Consider the following 23,214-nt stretch of genomic DNA (forward strand, 5'->3'; position numbering starts at 1 on the left):
TCCCTGCCTTACTCCCAACAGGTGGTGAGCGGTATAAAAGCTCACTAAGCATTGTTACCACCCAATCACACAGCTGGTAGCCTCTCTGGGACACATAAAGGATTCCCACTTGCTCAAAGCTTATAGTAAACTCCAAGATTATATATATAAGATGCCTTTACTTCCCCAAACTCTTGAAGCCTATTGTGTGTGAGTGTGATGATTTTATTTATATGTATGTAGATATATGCACATATACACACACACACACATACACACACAGGGGTGGGCAAAAGTAAGTTTACAGTTGTAATACAAATATACAATAATTAATATATAACAATACAAGAATAAACTCTGTGTTTCATGTACTCACAACTGTAAGCCAACTTTTGTCCATCCCTGTATATATATCATCCATTCCCTGGCAATAGAAATCAAGACAGTTATATGAAATCTTTGAAAGAGTTAAAAAATTAAATAAGCAATCTGCCTAGGATACTCCCTGCGTACCTAGACAATATCCAACCTAAGCTTTAGGTTTCATTTTTCCCTCTCTCCCTATTTTTTTTTTTTTTAATTAAAAAGCAGCGAGAAGCTGTAGCTATAATGAGGGGCTGTGGGAACATGCAGTTATATTGGGCTCAAAGTAATGTACCATAGGAAGAGGCTACATCACCAGAACGAATCCTAAATTAAAACTCCACTATGAAACCAACTCTATTTCCTCTAAGCATGCAATCTATATTATCACATTTATGGTCTGTCTCGACCTCAATTAGACTTGGGGGTGGGACTTCTATAATAAGCAATAATGGTATCATTATGATAAATTATGAAAACACACAGTGCAATTATTAATGTGAAGAGCACATTTGTACCAGGATATAACACTGTAGACGTGTATGGTGGGGGTAACATCTAATACAGCTCAATATTCCAAGTTACCTGGCTAAGAAAGGGGGTAATTTTCATAAAATGTACTTTCACATTAATGGAAGAAAAATATGTTCAATTCTATTAAGGAAATAGAAAAAGTCAAAGTAAATCTTCTATAATCGTATAATAAACCAGGAATTCTTTACCTAGGACTAAGAAACTCAGACAACTTCAGAAGGGCCTTCCAAGTGGGGGCATGAAGAGGTATTTCCTAAATATCAATCAATGATAAAGACTCAGAAATCTGAACTGAAAAGATAATATAGTTTATCCCTCTTTTTATAAACATAGGGAAATCTGAGCTCAGTGGGTTTAAGCAACCTGTCTGTGGTGACCAATAATATACAAGGCTTCTAATTCCCAACACAGTCCTTCCCCTTCTCCCCCACACTAACTAGTCATTCCTGACCTGTTTGCAATGCTGATATCCTGGCATGAAGAATGAGTTTTGGAGTTAGATTTTCCTAAATTCAAATCTGGTCCATCTACTTAGCAGCCCTGGAAAGGAACTTACCCTCTCTTGAGTTTTCTCAATCTATAAACTAGAAACAATAACCATTTTCACACAGACATTTATGAATATATGTATGTATGCACATAAAGGGCAATGTTTCAAAGTGCAAACACAGTGTGGCCCAAAACAATACATGTAGCTTTCTACCTCTTTGAAACACCTAATTCAAAATAAAAAAAACCTCAGGATTGAAAAGGGTGCTTACCATTCATAGATTTTAAAATGAGGGTCCTTTTTTACTGTCAAAATATTTGACAGACCCCACCTCCTGCTGTACTTTTCAGTATCCAATGATTGAGAAAAAGACACAATGACAACAAAGAAATACATTACTATCTATTTGGTAACACTTTTCACTGAATTTGTGTTTTTAATGCCCACATTTATGAGAGGGGAGAGGGAGATACTGATTTTGAGAGAGATGTTGAGAGACAGATTCATTCTACAGAAAATTCTTGTGTACCTCTGGATTCACACCCGCCTGCAGTAGTTCTGAGGCACCTGAGACATTTCAGACTTTAGGAACCCCTGATCTGACCCAATCACCTATCTGAGGTATGAATACCTTTAAATCATCTCTGCTGCACACAAGCTGGGGCTTCCAAACATTTCCAGAGAACAGAAACTTAACCTCTTCCCTAAATTGTGCCCCTTCCCTCTTTGGATCACTCAGTTCATTAAATTGAGGAGAAACCTTTAAACTTATAATTTTCTTCTCTGGTCCTAATCTTTCACTTTAAAGCAATACAAAACAGGTTAGTTTCACTCTCACATTAAAAAATAATAATAAAATAAAATCTTCAGATTATGTCAGGAGAGTAACCCAATTTCTTCCTCTCTCATTGCCTTTTCTCAGAATAAACACTTTCAACATATGAGGAGGAGGGAATGCAACAGAGGAGAAAGGGAGGTACATACATAATTAAATTCCTTCCTGCCATTATCTGTGGATTTCATAATTTTAAAGCTTTCTGATGCTTCTTAAGATAATCAGACCTGCCCGGCCGGGCATGGCTCAGCGGTTGAGCATTGACCTAGGATCCAGACAATCGGGGTTCGATTCCCGGTCAGGGCACATGCCAGGGTTGCGGGCTCGATCAATGACTCTCTCATCATTGACGTTTCTATCTCTCTCTCTCCCCCTCCCTTCCTTTCTCTGAAATCAATAAAGATACATTTAAAAAAAAAAAGATAATCAGACCTATGGAATGTCACAAACCCAAGTTTGTAGGAGAATTGATCTAGCCAATTCAAAATGCTCAGAATCATCTGCTGTTAACCTTGCCTGATTACATTTTGTCAGTATAAAAGGGAGTTTTCAAACATTAATTTTTACCAAATGGTAGTGACTGGCCTGACCCAGAAGTTACAGATGAGCTGCAGTAATGAGTTTTCCCTTGCCTTTGCTGGCTGCACATTCACTGGTGACATTTTACAACTAGGACTTCTAGCTCAATCAATATTTGCAGGCATGAAATCTGCCAAAGTTAACATCAGGGATCCCTTGCAAATTTGCTTAAGGCACCAGAACTGAAAAAAGCTCACAATCTCTAATACAACTACCATCAGCCAAAGTTCATAACTAGGGATCAAAGTCATCAGACACAGAATATTCTACCCACCTCAAAGAATTGATGAGATGGTAAAGGGGCCCTGTGAAAACTATAAAGTGCTATACCAATGTAAGGAATTATAATCATATTTTTAAGAAATATCCTAGCAAAAATTTCAGATATTATATATAACTATATATTACGCCTTTACAAGACTTAAGGCATAAAAAAAACAAAAAACAAAAACAACAATGAATCATGGTAATTTATTCCAGTTTTTCTGGGAGAAAAACCACATGCCAAAAATTCCTCGAAATCTTAAAGCCTCATTTATTTAATTCCCAATTTAAAAAATTACAGGTACTGAGGCCACAATAATTATTGAAAAATGTGGGTTTTATCAACGTCCACAATGGGGAGGAGGGGTGGAATCAATGTATCAGAAATTAAAATCACCAAGTTTCACTTATGATTTGTAATCTGATTCACTGATAAGTAACATGGATGTGATTTATGATTTAAATTACTAGTCATGAAGATTCTACTTAATCAATTTTTCCTACCAAAAAAATTCTTACTCCTTGTTAAAGCCTGAATATATATTCATATCACCTCCAAAGGGTGTGTAGGTTTCTTTTTTAGAAGTACAAACTATACTTTAGCGTCTATGATTTACCTTGACATCTTCTCTGATTAATTCTGCAGCTGTATCAGAAAGCTGAATATTGATTCGGTTTCTTTATTTATCAAGGCTAACAGAGGCACTGGTAAAATTTAGAAATAAACTACCTCCGTTTTAGGAGACTTATGAATGTTTTGTCAGCTCTGCCAGAACCATTATCATTCATTCATTCACTCAGGAATTGTTTACTGAGCTAATAGAACCTGAACATCACTCTATTAGGTGTTGGAGGGAATATTAGACATCAGTCCAAAAACAGTAACAACAGAATTACACTGATCTAAAGAGAGCAACATAGTACAATGCAAAGAACAACAGACCAATAATCAGAAAAATCAGGGTTCTAGTGAATCACTTAGGAGTCACATGACCTTAGGGAAGTCATTTATAAAGATGACTTATTTATAAAAATGTTCTGCCCTTTCTCTGTTACCTCACAGGACTGTCGTTAGTAAGATAAGGGAAGTAAGATTATATACGATAAAGCACTTTGAAAAAAAACCAGAGCCTAGGATTCAATTTATCTTAATGACTGCTAGCTGCAAAGTCCTATATATATACAAAAGGCTTTTAGAATTACTTGAAATCAACTTTTGACAAAGAATATAATCACAATTATAATCAAAAAAGAAAAAATACTGAATCATCCATAAGCATATAAAAAGGGACCCAATCTAATTAGAAATCAGGAAAATGTACATGAAAGACTCCAAATAACCAAAGCAATCTTGAGAAAGAAGAATAAAGCTGAAGGCTTCACACTCCCTGATTTCAAACTATATTACACAGCTATCGTAATTAAAACAGTATGGTACTGACACAAAAACAGACACATAGATCAATAGAACAGAAATAAACCCACACATATATGGTCAATTAATCTGTTTGCTATTGAGTTGCATAAGCTCTTTATATATTTTGGATATTAGCCCCTTAAAAGATACATGATTTGCAAATATCTTCTTCCATTCAGTAGGTTTGATGGTGTCCTTTGTTGTGCAGAAGCTTTTTTATTTATTTACTTTATTTATTTTAAATATATCTTCAGAGAGAGGAAGTGAGAGGGAGAGAGATAGATAGAAACATCAATGATGAGAGAGTCATTGATCAGCTGCCTCCTACATGCACCCTACTGAGAATCAAGCCGGAAACCCAGGCACCTGCCCTGACTGGGAATCGAACCTTGATCTCCTAGATCCTAGGTCAATGCTCAACCACCGAGCAACGCCAGTCCAGCAATGCAGAAGCTTTTTAATTTAATGTAGTTTCACCCTAGCCAGTTTGGCTCAGTGGTCAGAGTATCAGCCTGTGGACTAAAAGATCCAGGGTTTGATTCAAGCCAAGGGCATGTACCTCAGTTGCAGGCTCGATCCCCGGCTCCGGTCAGGGCGAGTGCGGGGGGCAGCTAATCTATGTGTCTCTCCACATCGATGGTTCTCTCTTTCTCTTTCTCTTTCCCTCTCTCTCTCCCCCATCCACTCTCTCTGAAAAGCAATGGAAAAAATACCCTCGGGTGAGGATTAAAAGTAATAATTTGATGTAGTTTCACTTGTTTATTTTTGGTTTTGCTGCTTTTGCTTTGGTGTCAGATTTTAAAAATCATCACTAAGATCTTTGTCAAGAAGCTTACCACATATGTTTTCTTCTAGGAGTTTTATGATTTCAAGTCTTGCGTTCTCTTTAATCCATTTTGTGTAAATTTTAGTGTATGGTATGAGATAGTGGTCCAGTTTCGTTCTTTTGCATAGAGCTGTCCAATTTCCCCATCCCCATTTATTGAAGAGACTGTTATTTATATTTAATCATCCCATGCCACTCTGGGCTACATTCTATATAAGGGTGGCAAAAGTAGGTTTACAGTTGTGAGTGTGTGAAAGTTCATTCTTGTATTATAGTTTATTAATTATTGTATTACTTATATTACAACTGTAAACCTACTTTTGCCCACCCCATATACAGCTTAGTAAATTTTGTAATGGTGGCACCAATATTCAGAGAGTAGGAACAGTAAAATTCAGATTCAGACAAAGAATATCAGCACAACCTCATAATCGACAGATGAATAAACTAAGACTCAAGGAAGTGAACAGACTTGAGCCTGAAGCCACAGAAATGGGTCTGAAATCTCTCTCACTTTTGTAGCAGGATACACAACCTCCAGACCCCTTTCCTTAGTTACAACCTCAAAAACTATCATCGCAAAGGCATAATTTGCATCATTCTCCCTGCTGCCATCATCTTTCAACCAACATTAAAACTCCTGCTACTTTTCTGCCCATGCCTTCAGCCAGGAAAACTCCTTTCTGTAGTTGCTCCCTGCTCACTTGGAAGTTCCCTGTCCAGAAGAGCTTAGTGTCATCTGTCTATGTGGAGATTTCAGTGAAAACTTCCTCCCCCAGATCATTTGGTGAACCCACACTGAGCCCAGGGGGACCTACCATTAACATCAGTCCATGCTGAATCTTTAAACATTAAATAACAAATTAAAGTGGCAAAGCTATTTTAAATTATTTGCTGTTTTAAACGAAATCTCAGATACAAGAAATTCATTTTTTATTCAGAGTGACACAAAGGTTATATACATTTTAAGTGTACATCACAGAGGTTGGGGGGGGGGCAATGTATCCATTCAGCAACCAGCAGCCGCACACAGTGGTTTTGCAAGTTATATGTCACACCTGTTACATATAATTATGCTGAAAGAGAAGCCTCCAGACAGTGGAGTATTGCCTCTAGCAATGGACAATTTCATTAAGACTAAAGTGGTGCAAGGAAATCTTTAATTACTTTTTCTATAAGTTGCCTCTGAGGTCATCACCAAGATGCAAAACTGCACTTCTCTTTCAGAGGAATAGTTAGGGGAAGGGTGCATACTAGCAGGAAGACAGAAAATAAAAGAGAACAGTGAAGATGACTTGAAAAAATGAGAAGGGGGAATGAGTGATCTGAATAAGTGAGAACCAGATCATAAGTGAGACACGAATCATTTTATTCATTTACAAAATTTAGCTCTTTCACAGTTATTCATTAATTCTTTAATGGTAATGACATGGTTTTGATCTCAGGAGTCTAGGAGGACATTAACTATTACCCTTATTTCTTTTAAAGCTTAAAACTTATCCACATAAGTCTGTTACAATAATAGCTGCCACATTTATTTCAGGGAAGACAGAACTCACGTGAAACTTTACCTTGAGTATCTTGTTAAAAAGAATATTTTTCAACATTATGGATAATACTCTAGAGCCTGAAAACATAGGATGGGATTATGAGATACTTCCCAGCACTTGAGGGCTGATATACCTGTCTCTCAGCTTGTCTAAAGTATCTGGTGTTATGGCCTCAATACATGCCTGTTGATTAGTCCATCAAAAACAATGAAAAGAAATGGTTTCATGTCTGCTTTTGTCTAAGATGCAATTTATTATCCTCAACTCAAAGATTTTACTACTTCTAGAAGCTTTACAAACCCTAAAGTTACCGAAATACCTCCATTCCCAATAAAGACAAGGATGGTGAATGAGTTATTCTTAGAGTCAGAAATATTTCCCCCACATGGCAAACAGAACTTGGACCACTGGCCACATGGAGTTATGATCAAAATGCCTGCCCACCTACAAATTCCCCTACAAGTTCTATCCCCACCCCTACAATGCTCTGTCAGGAAGGCTATAAAACTGACTTAAAAGTAATTTTAAACTAATAACTACTCACTTCAAGAACACTTTAGGATACTCAATTTCCTATCAATAGCACCTAGTAGACCAGATAAGGCAAAACATATATCTTGCTGGGCAGGAAGAAACTCTACTAAGGGTTAAGATAATTAAATAAGTATCTTGCCCAGCCAGGTGTGGCTCAGCGTTGAGCATCGACCTAGGATCCAGGAGATGGCAGTTCGATTCCTGGTCAGGGCACATGCCCAGGTTGCGAGCTAAATCCCCAGTTGGGGGCGTGCAGGAGGCAGCCGATCAATGACTCTCTCTCATCATTGATGTTTCAACTCTCCCTCTCCCTTCTTCTCTCTGAAATCAATAAAAATATGTATTTAAATAAGTGTCTTAAACTAATTAATTAATTAATTAATTAACTGTCTTGAATCATCTCCCGCCCTTTAAAGATTTGAAGCTGGGCAGGCTTGTGTGTTATCAAAAAACCCTTAGGAACTGGCTGCCTTAAACAAAGGCATCTTTAAACAGTGCAATGGCAACTGGTTTTTTACATGATGCAAAGACATTATTGCATGTTATAATAGCTTCACTTTCTGATAAAGGAAAGTGAATTTTCATAAGCAGGTTTCCCCTGTGGATGAATCTCTAGTTAGTCACCAACTCAGAGAGAGCCATCAAAGCAGCCTACCCATTAGCTGTCAATTTAGAATGACTCCAGAAAGCTAGCCCCAGAGCTCCACGATATCTTTTCAAGAACCTCTTAATCTTGTTTATAACACCTGTGTTAAAGCAGCCTGACAGCAATCCTACTCACTTGTCTCAGACTGAAATTACTCAGAAACTTGAGAATCCTGGTAAACATACCAACAAACACAGAGACACACTGGCTGAAAAACCCTGTACACAAGGGAATTCTGCCAGTCACCTCTTTTTAAACCATGCTGCATAAGTAAGTAATCCAGGATGGGCCTCAATAGGCAAAATCACAAAGAACTTCTCACAAAGAGCTTCTTGGAAGGCACTGAAGTCAGAGAATCACAGGGTTTATAGAAAGCATAAAGAATTCCTTCTACAGCTTCCTCCCCAAGTGGTTATCCAAGCTATATAATAATAATTACCATTAACTGTGTGCCTATCATGTACCAGCAACTACATACTTCATTATCTTTTTAATCCTGCTAATTCCATTCCCTGTTTCTTCAAGTGAGGAAATCAAGGCTCAGGTGGCTCACTCAGCGAATTGCCTAAGGTCAAAGAGCTAGAAAATAGTGGAGACAGAAACACTGCCAGTCACTCTAAGCCTAAAGCTCTGGCTCTTTCCCCTACTCTGGCTCATGCTACCACCATGTGACTGGGAAATCATCTTGCCTTAATGAGTTTCTCCTTACTACAGATCTGTTTCCCATAGCTACCTAAACTTAGCAGCTCTATTACTTTCCCTTTTAGAAACCCATGTGTGTTCCACTAAAGCACATAAGAAAATGATTCTAAGCCAGTCCCATTAATAGGGGAGCACGACAGTGAGAAGAAAATGGACTTTCATAGTCAGACACCGAAGTCTGCTGCTACTGTAGTGTGTGACTTTGAGCAAATCCCCACTGTCTCATCCTTGGGAAAGTCCTCTTAGTGAAGTGCCTAACCCAGAAAAAGTACTTAATAAGTGTTAAATAAGAAAAAAAAAAAAAAATCAAATAGAAATGGATATGCCAGATACAAACAACACAAAATAAAAACTAATCTTGTTGTTTGTATTAGCTCTTATTTTTTTCCTATAAGGCTGGGTAAAGAGAAAAGAGCAATTATGGCCCACAGTAGACTTGCAGTAAACCTTTGGCAAGTAAATGCATCAATCCATCTCTTGCTCTGGAGTCAGAGACAACTCACAGGCTTTGAAGAAAAAAAAAAGGCCAGTCAACTCTCAGGTGACTACAGTATTGGGACTGAGATTTTATGAAGATCATCTCCTGTTATGTAAGACAAGTTTCACCCAGTCCAGTGTTTCCTATGACTAGGGCCACTCGCCATCAAGAAAGAAGAAGTCAGAAAGAGAAGGTGTGCTAAGTCTCAACATAATCAGATACCTAGAAGAAACCTAAATTCAGCCCCTGATCAGTGAGCGATTCACTGCTTCACTCACTCATCCCTCATTCTTTCCTTTCTTCAGTCAAGAGGCATTTACTGAGCATTCACTGTACATCAGGCACTGACCTGGTCACTGCCCTTGAGGAACGCAAAGTCCACTGGGAAGAAAGACATTTAATCAAGTAATTCCAATAAAGAAAAGTTGGGAATGGCAGCCTCATACTTGCAGTCTTTCAAAACCCAACTCAACCGCATAAGATGATCCTGGGGCCTGGAATACTTACCAGGAGATAAGGAGTTCATACAGGCTGTACCAGGCTTACTGCCTTGTTTGGGAGTATCTTTCCCTGTTTCAGGCCCAAGGAGTGTTCCTGTTCCTTTGTTCTGCTTAAGCGGGTATGTCAATGACCCTCAGGCATACCAATACCTTTCAGGTCAGGGTCCTTCGGCTGCAAAAGAGAGGGGCACACATAGGCCAAATGGCTGCAGTGAGCGTGGGGGCATTAGCCACAAGGGATCACTGTACAATACCGAAGCTGATTTTGCTTTATCTCTATGTGAGTAAAGCATTATTCCATCTAGTGTTGACCATGCTGTGCTTTCCTTGGCAACTCCAATACCAAGATGCAGTGGGCAGGAGGTTTGGAGTCCTCCCCTGGTACTGGTAACTAATACCAGGTATCCTGCTCCCCTGGCTTTGATAACCAGTGCATGGTGTTGTGCTGGACAAGAATGATATACATGGTATGCTGAGGTAAGTACAAGGTAGGGTAATGGTAGCATTCTGTTGCATTCTACTCTCTAGGTTATTTCTTTTTTTTAAGCTACCTCCACCCACCAGAGCCCTCTATTAGGAAAAAGATTCTACCATCTACTTCCTGGTATCTTTGGGCAAATTACTAAACCTCTGTGAACTTCCTTTCCTCATCTATAAAATGGGAATAAGAACACTGACTTCCCAGCGTTGCCTTTAGGATCAGAGGACTTTAATACCTGATAGTTCCCAGCCCTTTGTTTTGTTCTTTTGGCTGGATGACATAGGGAGGAGAAAACACATATTATTTCACTTAAAAAATGACAATTTCTGTAAGTTCCCCTATGAGCTGCTATTCATTCATTTGAAATCAGAAATATACCATCCCTATAAGTAACCCCTTTCTCCCACAAAGACAACCTGTCAATTAAAGGCAAACCTGCCATTAATGCACAAGCAATATTTCAAGCCCAGCTGCACACCTACCTCCCAATATTATCCTGTGAGGCTCGGTGTCATGGTCCTGAAAAAGCTATATTCCCTGCACTTAGCAATCAAAAGTTCACACAGCCAGAAGTGCCTCTGCTTCGCACAATGTGAACCATGGCTAAAAATTGCTTTTTTAATTAAAATGAGACTTCACCTCTTACTGACAATCACAACTAGAACATAAAGCCTAATATCAGACCAGTTAACCAGTTTCCATCTTGCTCTAATGGTGGTTTGAAGCACACAGAGAGGGTAGGGGGAAATTATTAATTTAACAAAATGTTTAATCTTCTAATTATAGGACAGGCTCCAAGAGGGTGGAAAGTGATTTACAATCATTATGGAAGCCCCATGCGATCACTGGCACAAGTCACATCAGCAAGAAGGCAGACATCATCTCTTTTTCGTTTTCCCCACTGAACCTTCTGTGTCCTTGTAAGTTCTGTGAGGGTGGAAAAAGAAATCTTTGGCCAAAAAAACAGAGGTGAAAGAATCAGAATTTCTGTCTCCCCAAGTTCATTACACTGAAAGAGATGTAAGGATCTCCAGTGAGAAGCCAGAGAGACAATACTCAGTGACTTTACATTGGCAGGATGAGCAGCCTGAGGACCTTTGAAACTCTAAAGTCTTGTAAAAACTGCCCAACTCAGGTGGTACTTAAACAATTCTTTTTATTTGCTGAAAAGTCCTGTCTTCAGTGGTAAAAGATGCATGGAGAATTAGGGTGGTGCCCACTAATGGCACCTCTGGTCAGAAGGAAATCTGTTCCTCTGCAGATATGTTTGTACCATTGCTAATTTGTGTTATCTCTGCCAGTTCAGATCTCTATGTGCTAACTCAGGAGACAAAGTCTCTGGCAACCAACTCTGACAAGTCTGATGGCAGAACTCCCACTGGAGAATCAGCAGAGACGGCAAAGGCAGGTAGGCAATTATTCCCTTTCATTAGGGAAAGTTCTTTTTAAGTTTGTTTGTTTTTTTATTTTGAAAGCAAAAAGTAGCCATTCACAGGCCACTGCTCACTGCAGTCACTTATACAACTGGCAGAAACTGAAATTACTCCCTAAGCCAACTGAAAAAGATATCCTGGAAGTGACCAGAAATGGCTGTGCCCCTTTAACCGCCCACTGTAATGTAAAACCGGACATGGAGAGGATGGCCACAGCAGATCTGGACAAAACAGCAGTGATACTAAATCATCAGTCCAGACCATCTGCAACTGTTTTGCAGAAGCACATAAAGTTTATAGATTCCAAAGCTTCCTACAAGTTACAGGTGCTGAGGGTCAGTTGCATTGTCCTCAGGTCCACCAGGGGCTGCTTTCTTCATTCTCTCCAGGCCAGGGCGCTCAACAAAAGGCACGATGCCCACATTTTCTGTGCCAAGGCTGGCACTCGGATAGTGTTGCTTCTTGATTAAACCAGAACACAGATTAAATGTTTAAAACTGGGAGATTCTGAAAACAACCTAGGCAGGAAAGCAATCATCCTAGGGAGAGGACAACTGTCAGCTGCAGCCCTTTGCAGCACAAAGGTGAATTCTACACCACCCTGAACAACTGAGCAGGCCAGACTGCTGCCCTACAATCTCTGCTCCACTCCGCAGATGCAGCGATCTTTTAAAACATAAATCATATTGTGTCACTCCACAGCCTAAAACCCCTAATGGCTTCCCATTGTAATTACAAAAAATATATAAAAATTTTAGGGTTTCCCCTCCTCCCCACAGCTGACCTTATTTCAATTGTCAACTCCCAAGCAGTTGGGATCCTGAGGTAAGTCACCTTCCTCTGAGCTCTGCCTTCCCCATCTGTAAAAAGAGGCTGGAATAACCATTTCTAGGTCCCTCTCGTTCTAGCAATCTTGCTCCACTTGTAAGCTCCAGCTATCTGGAAAATCTGTTTACGAGGAACACCACATTTTCCAAAGACCCCAGATTAAAGAGGAGTTAGGACAATTCAATACAACCCGCATCACCTTTTGAAAGAAGAACCTCCTTATGGGTGTCTTTCAGCTATGCCCCCATTCATCAATGGTAATGCCTTTCTCCCGTCCTCTTTTATTGCTGAGTTGCAGCATTTTGCTGATGCTCTGGCACCTCTGCTTTCCCCTGCCCAACATCCAACACAGTGATTCCTGGCAGAGTCCCCACTCCATGTTTCAGCTTCTCTGTCAGTAATTATGTAACCTGGAAATGCTCAAGTTTCTCTTATCATTAATATGAAAAGCTATTAGCTAGTCCCATGGAAGCATTAATGTTCAAAGAGTCTGGTAAAAGATAACATGACATACTATAGCTACAATTCTTTTCTTTTTATCCAAAGCTGCAAAGAAAATAACATTCTAATATGATACACCAACAGAGAACGGATGTAGTGTTAATGTTTAAGTCTATTAAAGATCCCAAAAGTGATTCTAAACTCAGTTGCTCTTAAATGGGGGATTCAAGTAAAAAATGTAATCAAACCTCAATTTTACGTATTAACAGAACACACCATGAGTAATGCCAAACAAAATGTTCAATAATCAACCATACCTGCCTTTGAAATACAGTCAGCCGCATGCAGAGAAGCATCACAATATTCTGTGCTTGATTTCAAATACTTCTACATTCAGCCAATGACTTTGGTCTTTGATAGGTAGTTAAAGGAAAGTCTAAAGAGCCAAAGTAGATAACCTGCTTACAGGCAACTGATAATCTAAAATGAGCTAAGAGATGAAAATGTACTACAGTAGTTTCACTAGATCTTTTGATGAACTTGGGATGAAGATAATCTAGTTTGTACTTACCAACCCACAACGGAGCTGAGGTCTGAATGTTTAGGTCAACACTTTCAGATCAGTCACTCTTTATTTTCCATGGAAAATAAAATGGTTTTGGACCATTCAGCTGAAATACTAGAATCAAATGGCTGACCCTGGAGAAGGTAAGAGAATTCTTGCTACACCTTTTCCTAACTCTAATCTCTCTACAGCTATAGAAGACTCAGACCAAAACCAACCACCTCCTTAGGAACCTTAGGGGGAGAGAAGGAAGAAAAAGAAAGGAGAAACTTGTAAATGAGATTCCTCTCACTAGAAAAGAGGAAAACTGATATATCTAAGTGATCTTAAAGAGACCTAGAGAAAAGAATTACTGTGTTGATGACATAATTCTTGATATCAGTGACTGCTAACTGTGGTAGAATAGGGTGTGCTTTAATCTATTGAGAGCAGTTCCATACTGTGGCTTGTGTGGGTGACAAACTGTTGTCATTTTCTTTTATAGCATTCTAAACATCAATCTCCAAGGGAACCAATGACCTTGGGAGTACTAAGGCAGCTTTGGAGAATTCAAGAAAAACATTTTTATTGATTGACATAGCATATCAATAAAATTAACAGCTAACATTTACTGGTCACTTACTGTGTGTCAAGAACTACACTATGAGATCCACAAAGGTAAAAAGTAAGACCAACTAGAAAGCTACTTATTTAACCAAGTCCCACGAGTCTCAAGTAGGATGATGGTGCTTGAAATAGAAAGGAACAAAGAGAAGACTCCTGAAGAAACAACAACTCTGCAGAGCCTTCCCAACTTCCCCACAGCAGAGCCTCTCCTGCCTGTGCCACTGCATCTTGTTCATGCCTCTGTAAACAGCACCGACACTGCGAGCCAGACTATCAGCTGTTAAATTTGTGGGATGCCCCCACTACACTGTAAGCTCCACGAGAGCAAGGACTGTGATTTAATCATTTTCAACTCTTAACACCTTGACTCCTGAGAGAGGAACTAGTCATCTGCTTATGAGCTTGTATGATCCATGAGGAAAAAGAACCTTGTCTTTCAATCTTTGAGCCCATTCATCTTTGAGAAATTGCTCCAAGGCTTTTTTCAAGTCTACTGAACAGGGACACCCCAGACTAAAATGCAAAATCGGGGGTAGGTGGTGGGGCAGGCAGAGAAATGCAGAGAATTATGTGATACAAGAACATCTGTCCAGAATGTTCAGTAAACACACGAAACCCAAATCAGGGCTAGTGAAATAAGAGTTGTCTACATAATGGTGCTGAAAGAAAGAAGACAAAAGAATGGATGAGTCAAGAGAATCTTTGGCCTTAAAGAGGGTGCTTGGCAACCTTCAAGAACATAGGTGTTAGACATTCTACAAAATAACTGACCAGTCAAAAAAATGTCAACGTCATGTAACACAAAGAAAATGGCAATTAAATGCAATTGAGATCCTAGATAGGATCCCAGAACAGAAAAAGGACATTAGTGGAAAAACTGGTGACATCCGAATTAAGTCTGTAGTTTAGTAAGTTACTAGTATATAAATGTTAATTTCCTGGTTTTGATCATTGTACTATGGTTTTAAATATGTTAACTTTGGGGGATGCTGAGTGAGGAGTATATGAAAACTCTTTACTATTTTTGCAAATTATCTATAAGCTTAAAATTAGGTCAAAATAAAAAGTTTTTTTAATGTAGATTTTATAACAAGAGTAGCGAGACATAACAAGGAAGAGGAGGAGAATTCAGAAACTGAAGTAAAAAATCTGAATCAAACTTTCTTGATGTCTAACATGAAAGCAGAAATACAAGTCAGCAAGCAAGATATTAGAACAAAAGCTTTCCAAAAAGGGCAAATAACCAGAGCATATTTGCAGGCATGTACTAGTTCATTCACTCAATCATTAAACATCCATTTATTAGGCATCAATTATGGGGAAGACACTGCTTAGGTGCTGGTCCCTGCCTCTAAGTTCACTGCCTAGTGTGCAAGGAGACTATACATATGTACTTTGGGAGTAGGAAAAGAATGCACTAGGGAAGACAGAGGATGAAAAGGTTGCAAAGGGAGGAAAGGAACTTAAGAAAAAAATCACCCAGGAGATGACACAAACACCCTGAAATGGGAATAGCTTTTTATCTGCTATTGATAGTCTCACTACTAACAAAAAGTAACTTCAAAAGGCACTAATCTAAACTATCATGCAAAAAGCCTATTTCATGATGCTATAAAATGACATCGTGATTAGGATAATACTTTCAGGGTTATAAGTAAAATAGGGCGACCACAGAATTAAAAATACATCTGAGCACAAAGTGTTCATCCCTCCAATGTTTCTTATACACACATCATCAACAAAAAACACAACAGAGAAGCTCAACTATAAACTACACTACTTTAAGAGAAAGAGACAGATAATAAAAAATACAAATGATAAACACAGAAGAAAAAATGCTTATTAAAGCAAACTTGAATACTTTATATACCTATTAGATTAATGGGAAAATTAAATTATGACAACCAATAGTATCAAGTGCAGTGAAACTGGAACACACACTGCTCTTAGCACTGTAAACTGATACAGGATTAATTCCATGAGCATTATGTATTGCTTAACATAACTACAGCTAAGGTGACCCCATCATCTCCTACCACTCCCCTCATTTACTCAATGCTCTGAACATTTCACTCCCATGCTTTTGCTCTCACTAATCCAAGTCAAGAATGATTCTCCTCAGCCTCCTTCATTACCCACAGAATTCCTATTCATTCGAAACTGAGATTCCAATGTCATCTCCCTTTTTTCAATGATGAAACCAAGCCACTCCTATCAATACATCCCTCTCCAGGCATATCCAATCATTCCTTCTACTGTGCTTTATTCACACAGTTAAGATGTTAAAATGTCTGACTCGCTCCTTAAATTATGAATTATTTAAGGTCAGACAATATCTTAATAACTTTAGTACCTGCAATACTTAGCACAGGATATGGTGCATGGCAATTACTAAGGACAGATGGGAGGGGGAAATGCCACATGAATAAAGAAATTCACTACAATATTATCCCCTAGAACAAAAACCTGAAAACCACCTAAATACTCAATTATAGAGGAACAATTTTGGGAAAAATGGTCGGTCTATCACTCAACCAAAAATATACAAACATTAATAATAACTTTATGACTATGTAGAAACACAGGAAATATTTCTGACAATGTTAAATTGAAAATACAGAATACAAAATAGTGTATACACAATAGTTATAGTCATGCAAAATACCTAAAGACTGTGGGAATATAAAAATATTTATTAGATTAGGGTAGTAGTTTTCCTTTTCCCAAAGACTTTCTTTTAATACTGGTCCTGTCAGTTTACTGTCATTAAAAATGTGTATTACCAAAAAAAGGGAAAGAATAAGGGGAAAAGAACACGATTATAGACTCCTATAAGCACCTGCAATCCAAGGAAATCCTATCATATGACTGATAGGTGACCAGAGGAGTGGGTATCTGCAATATTGCCAAAACCAAGGGTCTCTGACCCCAATCTGCCACAAACAGAATACTTCTCATGTCACAAAGCAAGTCATTCCCACTGAGCCAAGCTGCACTAAATGTGAAGTCCTTATTGCAAAATTTCGGATATAAAAACTTTTTCCAGACATCTGTGGAATTAGTATTAATGAGAACACCCCGGAGTTCATATACGCGCCTATGCAGCAGAAACTTCTCAGTCAAGGAACTGCTGGGTATACTTCTTGATGAGCTGTCTAAGCCTGAAGGCATCAAAAAAGTACATTTCCATATTGGGAACATAACTGGTTTCCTCTTTAAGACTTTTTCCAACACTTCCTGTCCACATTATAATTCTCCTGTCTTCTCAAATGAACAGTTAACATATATCAAGGATATAAGGCATATACATAGAGGCCCTTGCTGCCTAACTCTATTAATAGAAGAACCAATCTCAGCAGAAAATTGGAATCTTCCCACCAAGTTGCCTGAAAAATGAAATTTAGTGAGCACACAAAGAATGTTAAATACTTTTAATAAACATTTCTTGACATTACATATTTTCTTTGCTTACCTTGGCCTATGAATTTTAGGAAAGAACCATAAGTTATGTAGCCCAACCCCCTCATTTTATAGATGATTTTATAAGTGATTTTTTTAAAAAAATGATGTACAGAGAGGGGAGCTGACTTGTCCTGACCTCAGATAAGTAATGATAAAGGTAGGATTACAACTCAAATCTTCCAGATTTTCAGCTCTGTTTCCTTCTATTACAAGCTTTTATGTACCTTAAAATCTCTAGAGTTCTTGGCCTAAATAATTAGTATCACAGAATTTTAAAGCTAGAAGGGACTTCAGAGAGACTTACTTAATCTCTTCATTAGGCATATGAGGAAACTGAGGCCCAGAAAGATTAAGTGATTTACTCTCAATATCTTGGATGGCAGGGAAAAAGTATAACTTAAGCTCAAAAAACTGCAAACTAATGGCCGTGAAAAGGGAAGAGAATGTCTCAGCTGGAGAAAATGTTAAAAGAAATGTAGATCATTCTAGACCAGGGGATCTCAAAATGAGGTCCCTGGACCAAAAGCTTCACATCACCTGGGATCTTGTTAGAAATGCAAATTCTAAGGTTCCAAAGGAGACTTACTGAATCAAACTCTGGGGGTGGGAATGCTCAAATCAACTTGTTCCCAAATCTCCCTGGAAATGAACTTTGGTGGTAATACTGATATCTATAATCAGTGGCACTTAAAATGTATCCAGTCTTCTATATGTAAACCATACTTCAGTGTTTAAAGTTTTTAAAAATCTAAAAACAAAATGGAAAACTAGATCTGGGTATTCAGTAGGTTCCAGTTCCACCTCTACCCCTTACTGGCTCTTTGACCTTGCTTAGGTGACTTGACCTCTCTAGCTTGAGTTTCATTTTCTATAAAGAAGGCATGCCAAGAGGCATGTTGAGAATTAAGTGTAAGAACTTTTCTAAAAGTACTTTAGCTCGGCATCTGGCACAGAGTAGACAGACAGTACAGCACAGTAGTTAGGAGCTCCAGCATAGATGAGGTACTTTTTTGTACCTCATCTATGCAACACAGATTAAAAATAGCACCTTCCTCCTAGGGTTGTTATAAGAATTTAGAGATGATGTAGGTAAGTGTGCATCTTTCATATCTATAAAATGCTACTGTTCTCAAAGAGCTTCTGTATCCATTAACTTGTAGATGATCCTCATGACTTCCACAAAAGGATGGGTGCATTTGAATAATTATGGACTAGATTCCAAACTGTACTATCTTTTTAGAACAGGAGGGGTGGACAATGATCCTTCAGAAAGGAAACCACATGAATAGTACATGTGGGAAATGAACAGAGCTAGAAATAAGGAAATCAGGATTCTACTTTCAACTCTGCCACTATCTTGGCCCATAACCTCAGGGAAGTCCATTTACCAAAATGGAGTTCACTTTTCATCTGAGTTCCCTTTTCACCTGCAAACAAGTACGTTGAATGAGGTTATCTACAACATCTCTCAAAATAAAATTCAAACTCCTTATCATGACCCACAGGAAGGCCTAATTGTCTACCGTCTGCCTATATCTCCAGCCTCACCACCTGCCATTCTCCTGCTCATTCACCATGTTCCAGCTACTTTGAAGCTTCTTCTGATCCTCTAACAGGCTGCACCAGCTTCTACCTCATAGCCTATGTACCTGCTGTTCCCTCTGCCATGATCACTCTGCTCTTTCCACATGATTGGCTCCTTCTCAGCCTTTGGTCCTTTAATGTCCACTCCTCAGAGAGTCCTTCCCAGACCATATTACCTAAAGTAACAGGTCCTGTCTCCCATTTCCAGGGGTTATTTTCTTTAGCAGCACTGTCCAATAAAAATATTTTGAAAGCCGCAAACAAGCCAAATATATAACTTTACATTTCTAATAGCCACATTAAAAGTTTTCAAGGTGTGCGCAGCCGGGCGTGGCTCAGCGGTTAAGCCTCGACCTAGGATCCAGGCAATTGGGGTTCGATTCCCAGTCAGGGCACATGCCCGGGTTGCGGGCTGGGCAGCTGATCAATGATTCTCTCATCATTGATGTTTCTATCTCTCTCTCTCCCTCTCCTTTCCTCTCTCTGAAATCAATAAAGATATATTTTTTTTTAAAAAAAGTTTTCAAGGTGACATTAATTTTAATAATATATTTTCTTCAAGCCAATATGTACTATTATCATTTCAACACATAATCAATATAAAAATTATTAATATATTTTACATTCCTTTTTTTCCATACTAAATCTTGGAAATCCAGTGTGTATTTTACACATGTCAGATCCCAATTCAAACTAGTCACATTTCAAGTGTTGACAGTCACATGTGCCCAGTGGCTACCATACTAAGCAGCACAGTTCTATGGTATTACCTGCATACTCTTCAAAGCACTTATCACAATCTGAATTCTTGTTTACTCACTTATTATTTTGTTACTTTCCCACCAGACTATAAGCTCCACAAAAGCAAGAACCTTATCTGTTTGGCCCGATAAATATTTGTTGAGCAAATGAAAGAACCTCTTCTAGCTTTAATATCCCATGAGTCAACGTCTAGCCATTCTACAACCCAAACAGACATACTATCACTCATTCAACAACTCTCCTATTCCCTTTCTTCTTTCATGTTCAATTACTGTCTTAAAAAGAGAAATCGCTTGGCTGTATCTCACCCCATTGCTTATAAGTTCTGTCTAGTCTCTAAGGTCAGTTCTTTGTACAGTGGCTGAGGTAGTGGCACAAATATAATTGCTAACATTTGTTGAATGTTTAATATTTGATAAGCATTGGTCTAAGCTTCACAAGAGACCTATGTGGTAGGTACCAACATTGCCCCCATTTACAGATGAGGAAACCAAAGCACAGACAGGTTAACTATTTTGTTCAAGGTTACAACAACCAGTTATGAGCAAAACAGATTCCAGGCAACGTGGGCCTCCATACTCATGACTCTTAATTACCTATTCTCTGTACTGCAGAGCTGGTCCAATATAAATATGAGATCAGCTATAGATGTAATTTTAATAGCCAAATTAAAAGGTAAGTAGTTACATTAAAAAGTAAACAGAAACAGGTAAAATTTATACATACACGTATATATAAACACACACATATACATATATTTTAATCCTCACCAGAAGATATTTTTTCCATTGCTTCTCAGACAGAGTGGAAGGAGGGAGAGAGACAGGCAGACACTGATGTGAGAGAGAGACACATGGATTGGTTGCCTCCAGCACTGCCCCAACCAGGGCAGGGGATCAAGCCTGCAACCCAGGCATGTGCCCTTGGGAGGAATTGAACCGGGGCTCTACTGCCTCTCACAAGGAGCCTCTTTTGGAAGTCAAAAGAGGGAGGAAAATTTTGAGCTGGGAGCCAGGAGACCTCAGCTCTAATCCCAGCTCCTACTGGTTGAGTGACTTTGGACAAGTCCTTTCTGCCCTCTGTCCGGGTCACCGTTTTCCCACAAGGACCCTGAGCATGAGGGACAAGAAGATTCTAGGGGTCTATCCCATGCTAGAATTCTAAACATTTCCCAACATCTGCAGTTAATATGGGTCCAGCTTTCTACACTTTAAAATCAGCTTTCATATCCATTAGCTGACAGAGCCCTCCAACAACCGTACTACATAGTTACCACTGTCTCGATTTTATATATACAAAACCTGAAGCTCGAAGAAGGCGAAATGACTTGTCCAAAAGCCACGAAGCCAGTGGTGGAGAAGCTGCGCTCCGCTGCGAGGCCGACCAGCGCCCTCCCACCACCACACACTCAGTGGCTGGGGAAGCGGAGCCGCGCGGGGGTGGTTGTGAAGACAGCCTGGGGCCTGCGGCAGAGTTTAAGGCCCAAGGGGAGGGCGGGAAGGAGCCCAGACTGAAGTTGAGAAAAGGCTCGAGCCTTGAGAAGGAAGAAAGTGCAAGAGCCCAGGAGGGTCTCCAGAGGAAGTGAAGTGAAATGAGAGGCTCGAACCTCGGTGGCATGAGAAGCGAGGGGCCCAGGGCCCAGGGCTGAGGTGAGAAAGGTGAGACGAAGGGGCTCTGGTCCTGCGACCTGCCACCCCTACTCGGGTGAGGGTACGGCGCCCCAGCCCTCTCGTCCCTCCTACCTGGTAGCTCAGAAGTTCGCCCACATCCATGGTTCCAGGCCCGCCTAGCACCTAGCCCCGGTAACTCCGCTCGCTTCCCACCACTCACGCCCAAACCGCGGCCCCCCAAGCCGGCTCCAGCCACACTGCCGAAAAGCGCCGTGAGCGGGGACGCAGAGCCAATGAGGCGCAAGCGTGCGCGACACGCGAGCCAGCCACACTGCCGTTGAAGACCGCGCTACCGTAAAGCGCTGCATTTTGTGACAGCACTGCTTCCGCCCGGAGCCTGGAGGGGGCGGGGAAAGGGGCGGAGACTTGGAGGGGGCGGTGCTCCGAGAGAGAAAGAAACACACCCGGGAACCAAGATCGATCGCGCGCTCCCCCAGGGCGGGGGGATGCCGCGTGTTTCACAGGGTCTCCCGCGCTCCTTCCCTTGACCTAGGCTTTTTATCCCCGTTTTACAGACGAGGAAACTAAGGCACAGAACTGCGCTGTCCAGCACTAGACCCACCAACCACCTGTGGAGAACGACAGCTTGAAATATGGTTAGTATGAATTGAAATGTGCCTGCCATAAGTGTAAATAAAATACACCCTGGATTTTTTTTTTTTTTAATATATTTTCATTGATTTCAGAGAGAGGAAAGGAGGGCAGAGAGAGAGAGAAACATCAATGATGAGAGAGTCATTGATCGGCTGCCTAGCCCGCAACCCGGGCATGTGCCCTGACCGGGAATCAAACCCTGACCACCTGGATCCTAGGTCGATGCTCAACCGCTGAGCCACGCCCAGCAGGGCAACACGCTGGATTTTTAAGACTTCTACTGATTACGTATTGAAATGATGTTTTGGATACACTGGGTCAAATAAAATGTAAACTTAATTTCACACCATTCTTTTTAACTTTTTAAATGTGTTTGGTAGGAGATGTAAATTGCATAGGCGGCTCTTTTTGTGGCCGGCTCCCTTTGTATTTTTGTTGGATAGTGCTGGTTCAGAAAGTGTATTCCCCAAGGCCATCCAACTATTACTGGCTGAAAAACTGCTGGTGATCCCATTTCCCTCTTTGGGCTTTTTTTTACTCATACATGCAAGGCTTTGTGGGAACTGGATGATCTTGTTTATACCCAAGGGACACAGAAATGTTTCCTGTAGGAGAAAGTTGCCCATTATTGGGAAAGAATCACGCAAAGTGAGCATCTGAGCTCCTGGGATTTAAATAAGGCTCTATCTGCAAAGGGTGGTAAGCCTATCCCTTAGTCCCCTTAGCACTTAGCCACCTGTCCTTTATGTTTATATTTGTCTTAGTTTGTTCAGGCTGCTGTGGGGGGAAAATCATACACTGGGTGGCATATAAACAACAAAAATTTATTTCTCACAGTTCTGGAGGCTAGGAAGTTCAAGATGAAGGCGCCGGCGGATCCGTTGTTGGGTGAGGGCCTGCTTTGTAGTTTCTAAATGGTGCCTTTGCACTGTGTCCTCACGTGGCATAAGCGGGTGAGGGAGCTTTCTCCTGCCTCTTATGATCCCATTCCTGAGGGATCCACCCACATAACCTAATCACCTCCCCCAAACCCCACTTCCTAATACCACCACCTTGAGAGTTAGAATTTCAACTTAGGGATTTTGGGAGGA

The 23,214-nt window shown here is 40.0% G+C and overlaps 1 protein-coding gene across 1 annotated transcript in view; it reads right to left on the reverse strand.

Moving 5' to 3' along the window:
* CTNNBL1 (catenin beta like 1) overlaps positions 1-21,750 on the reverse strand; it is a 133,696-nt gene extending 111,946 nt beyond the window's left edge. Inside the window, exon 1 of the mRNA XM_081149390.1 lies at positions 21,602-21,750. Coding sequence (XP_081005516.1) covers positions 21,602-21,631 — 30 coding nt within the window. The 5' untranslated portion in view covers positions 21,632-21,750. The remainder of the gene's footprint in view (positions 1-21,601) is intronic.
* Between the last annotated feature and the right edge of the window lie 1,464 nt (positions 21,751-23,214).

The sequence above is a fragment of the Miniopterus schreibersii genome (genome assembly GCF_964146895.1).
Source record: "Miniopterus schreibersii genome assembly, chromosome: 10".
NCBI classification, from domain to species: domain Eukaryota; kingdom Metazoa; phylum Chordata; class Mammalia; order Chiroptera; family Miniopteridae; genus Miniopterus; species Miniopterus schreibersii.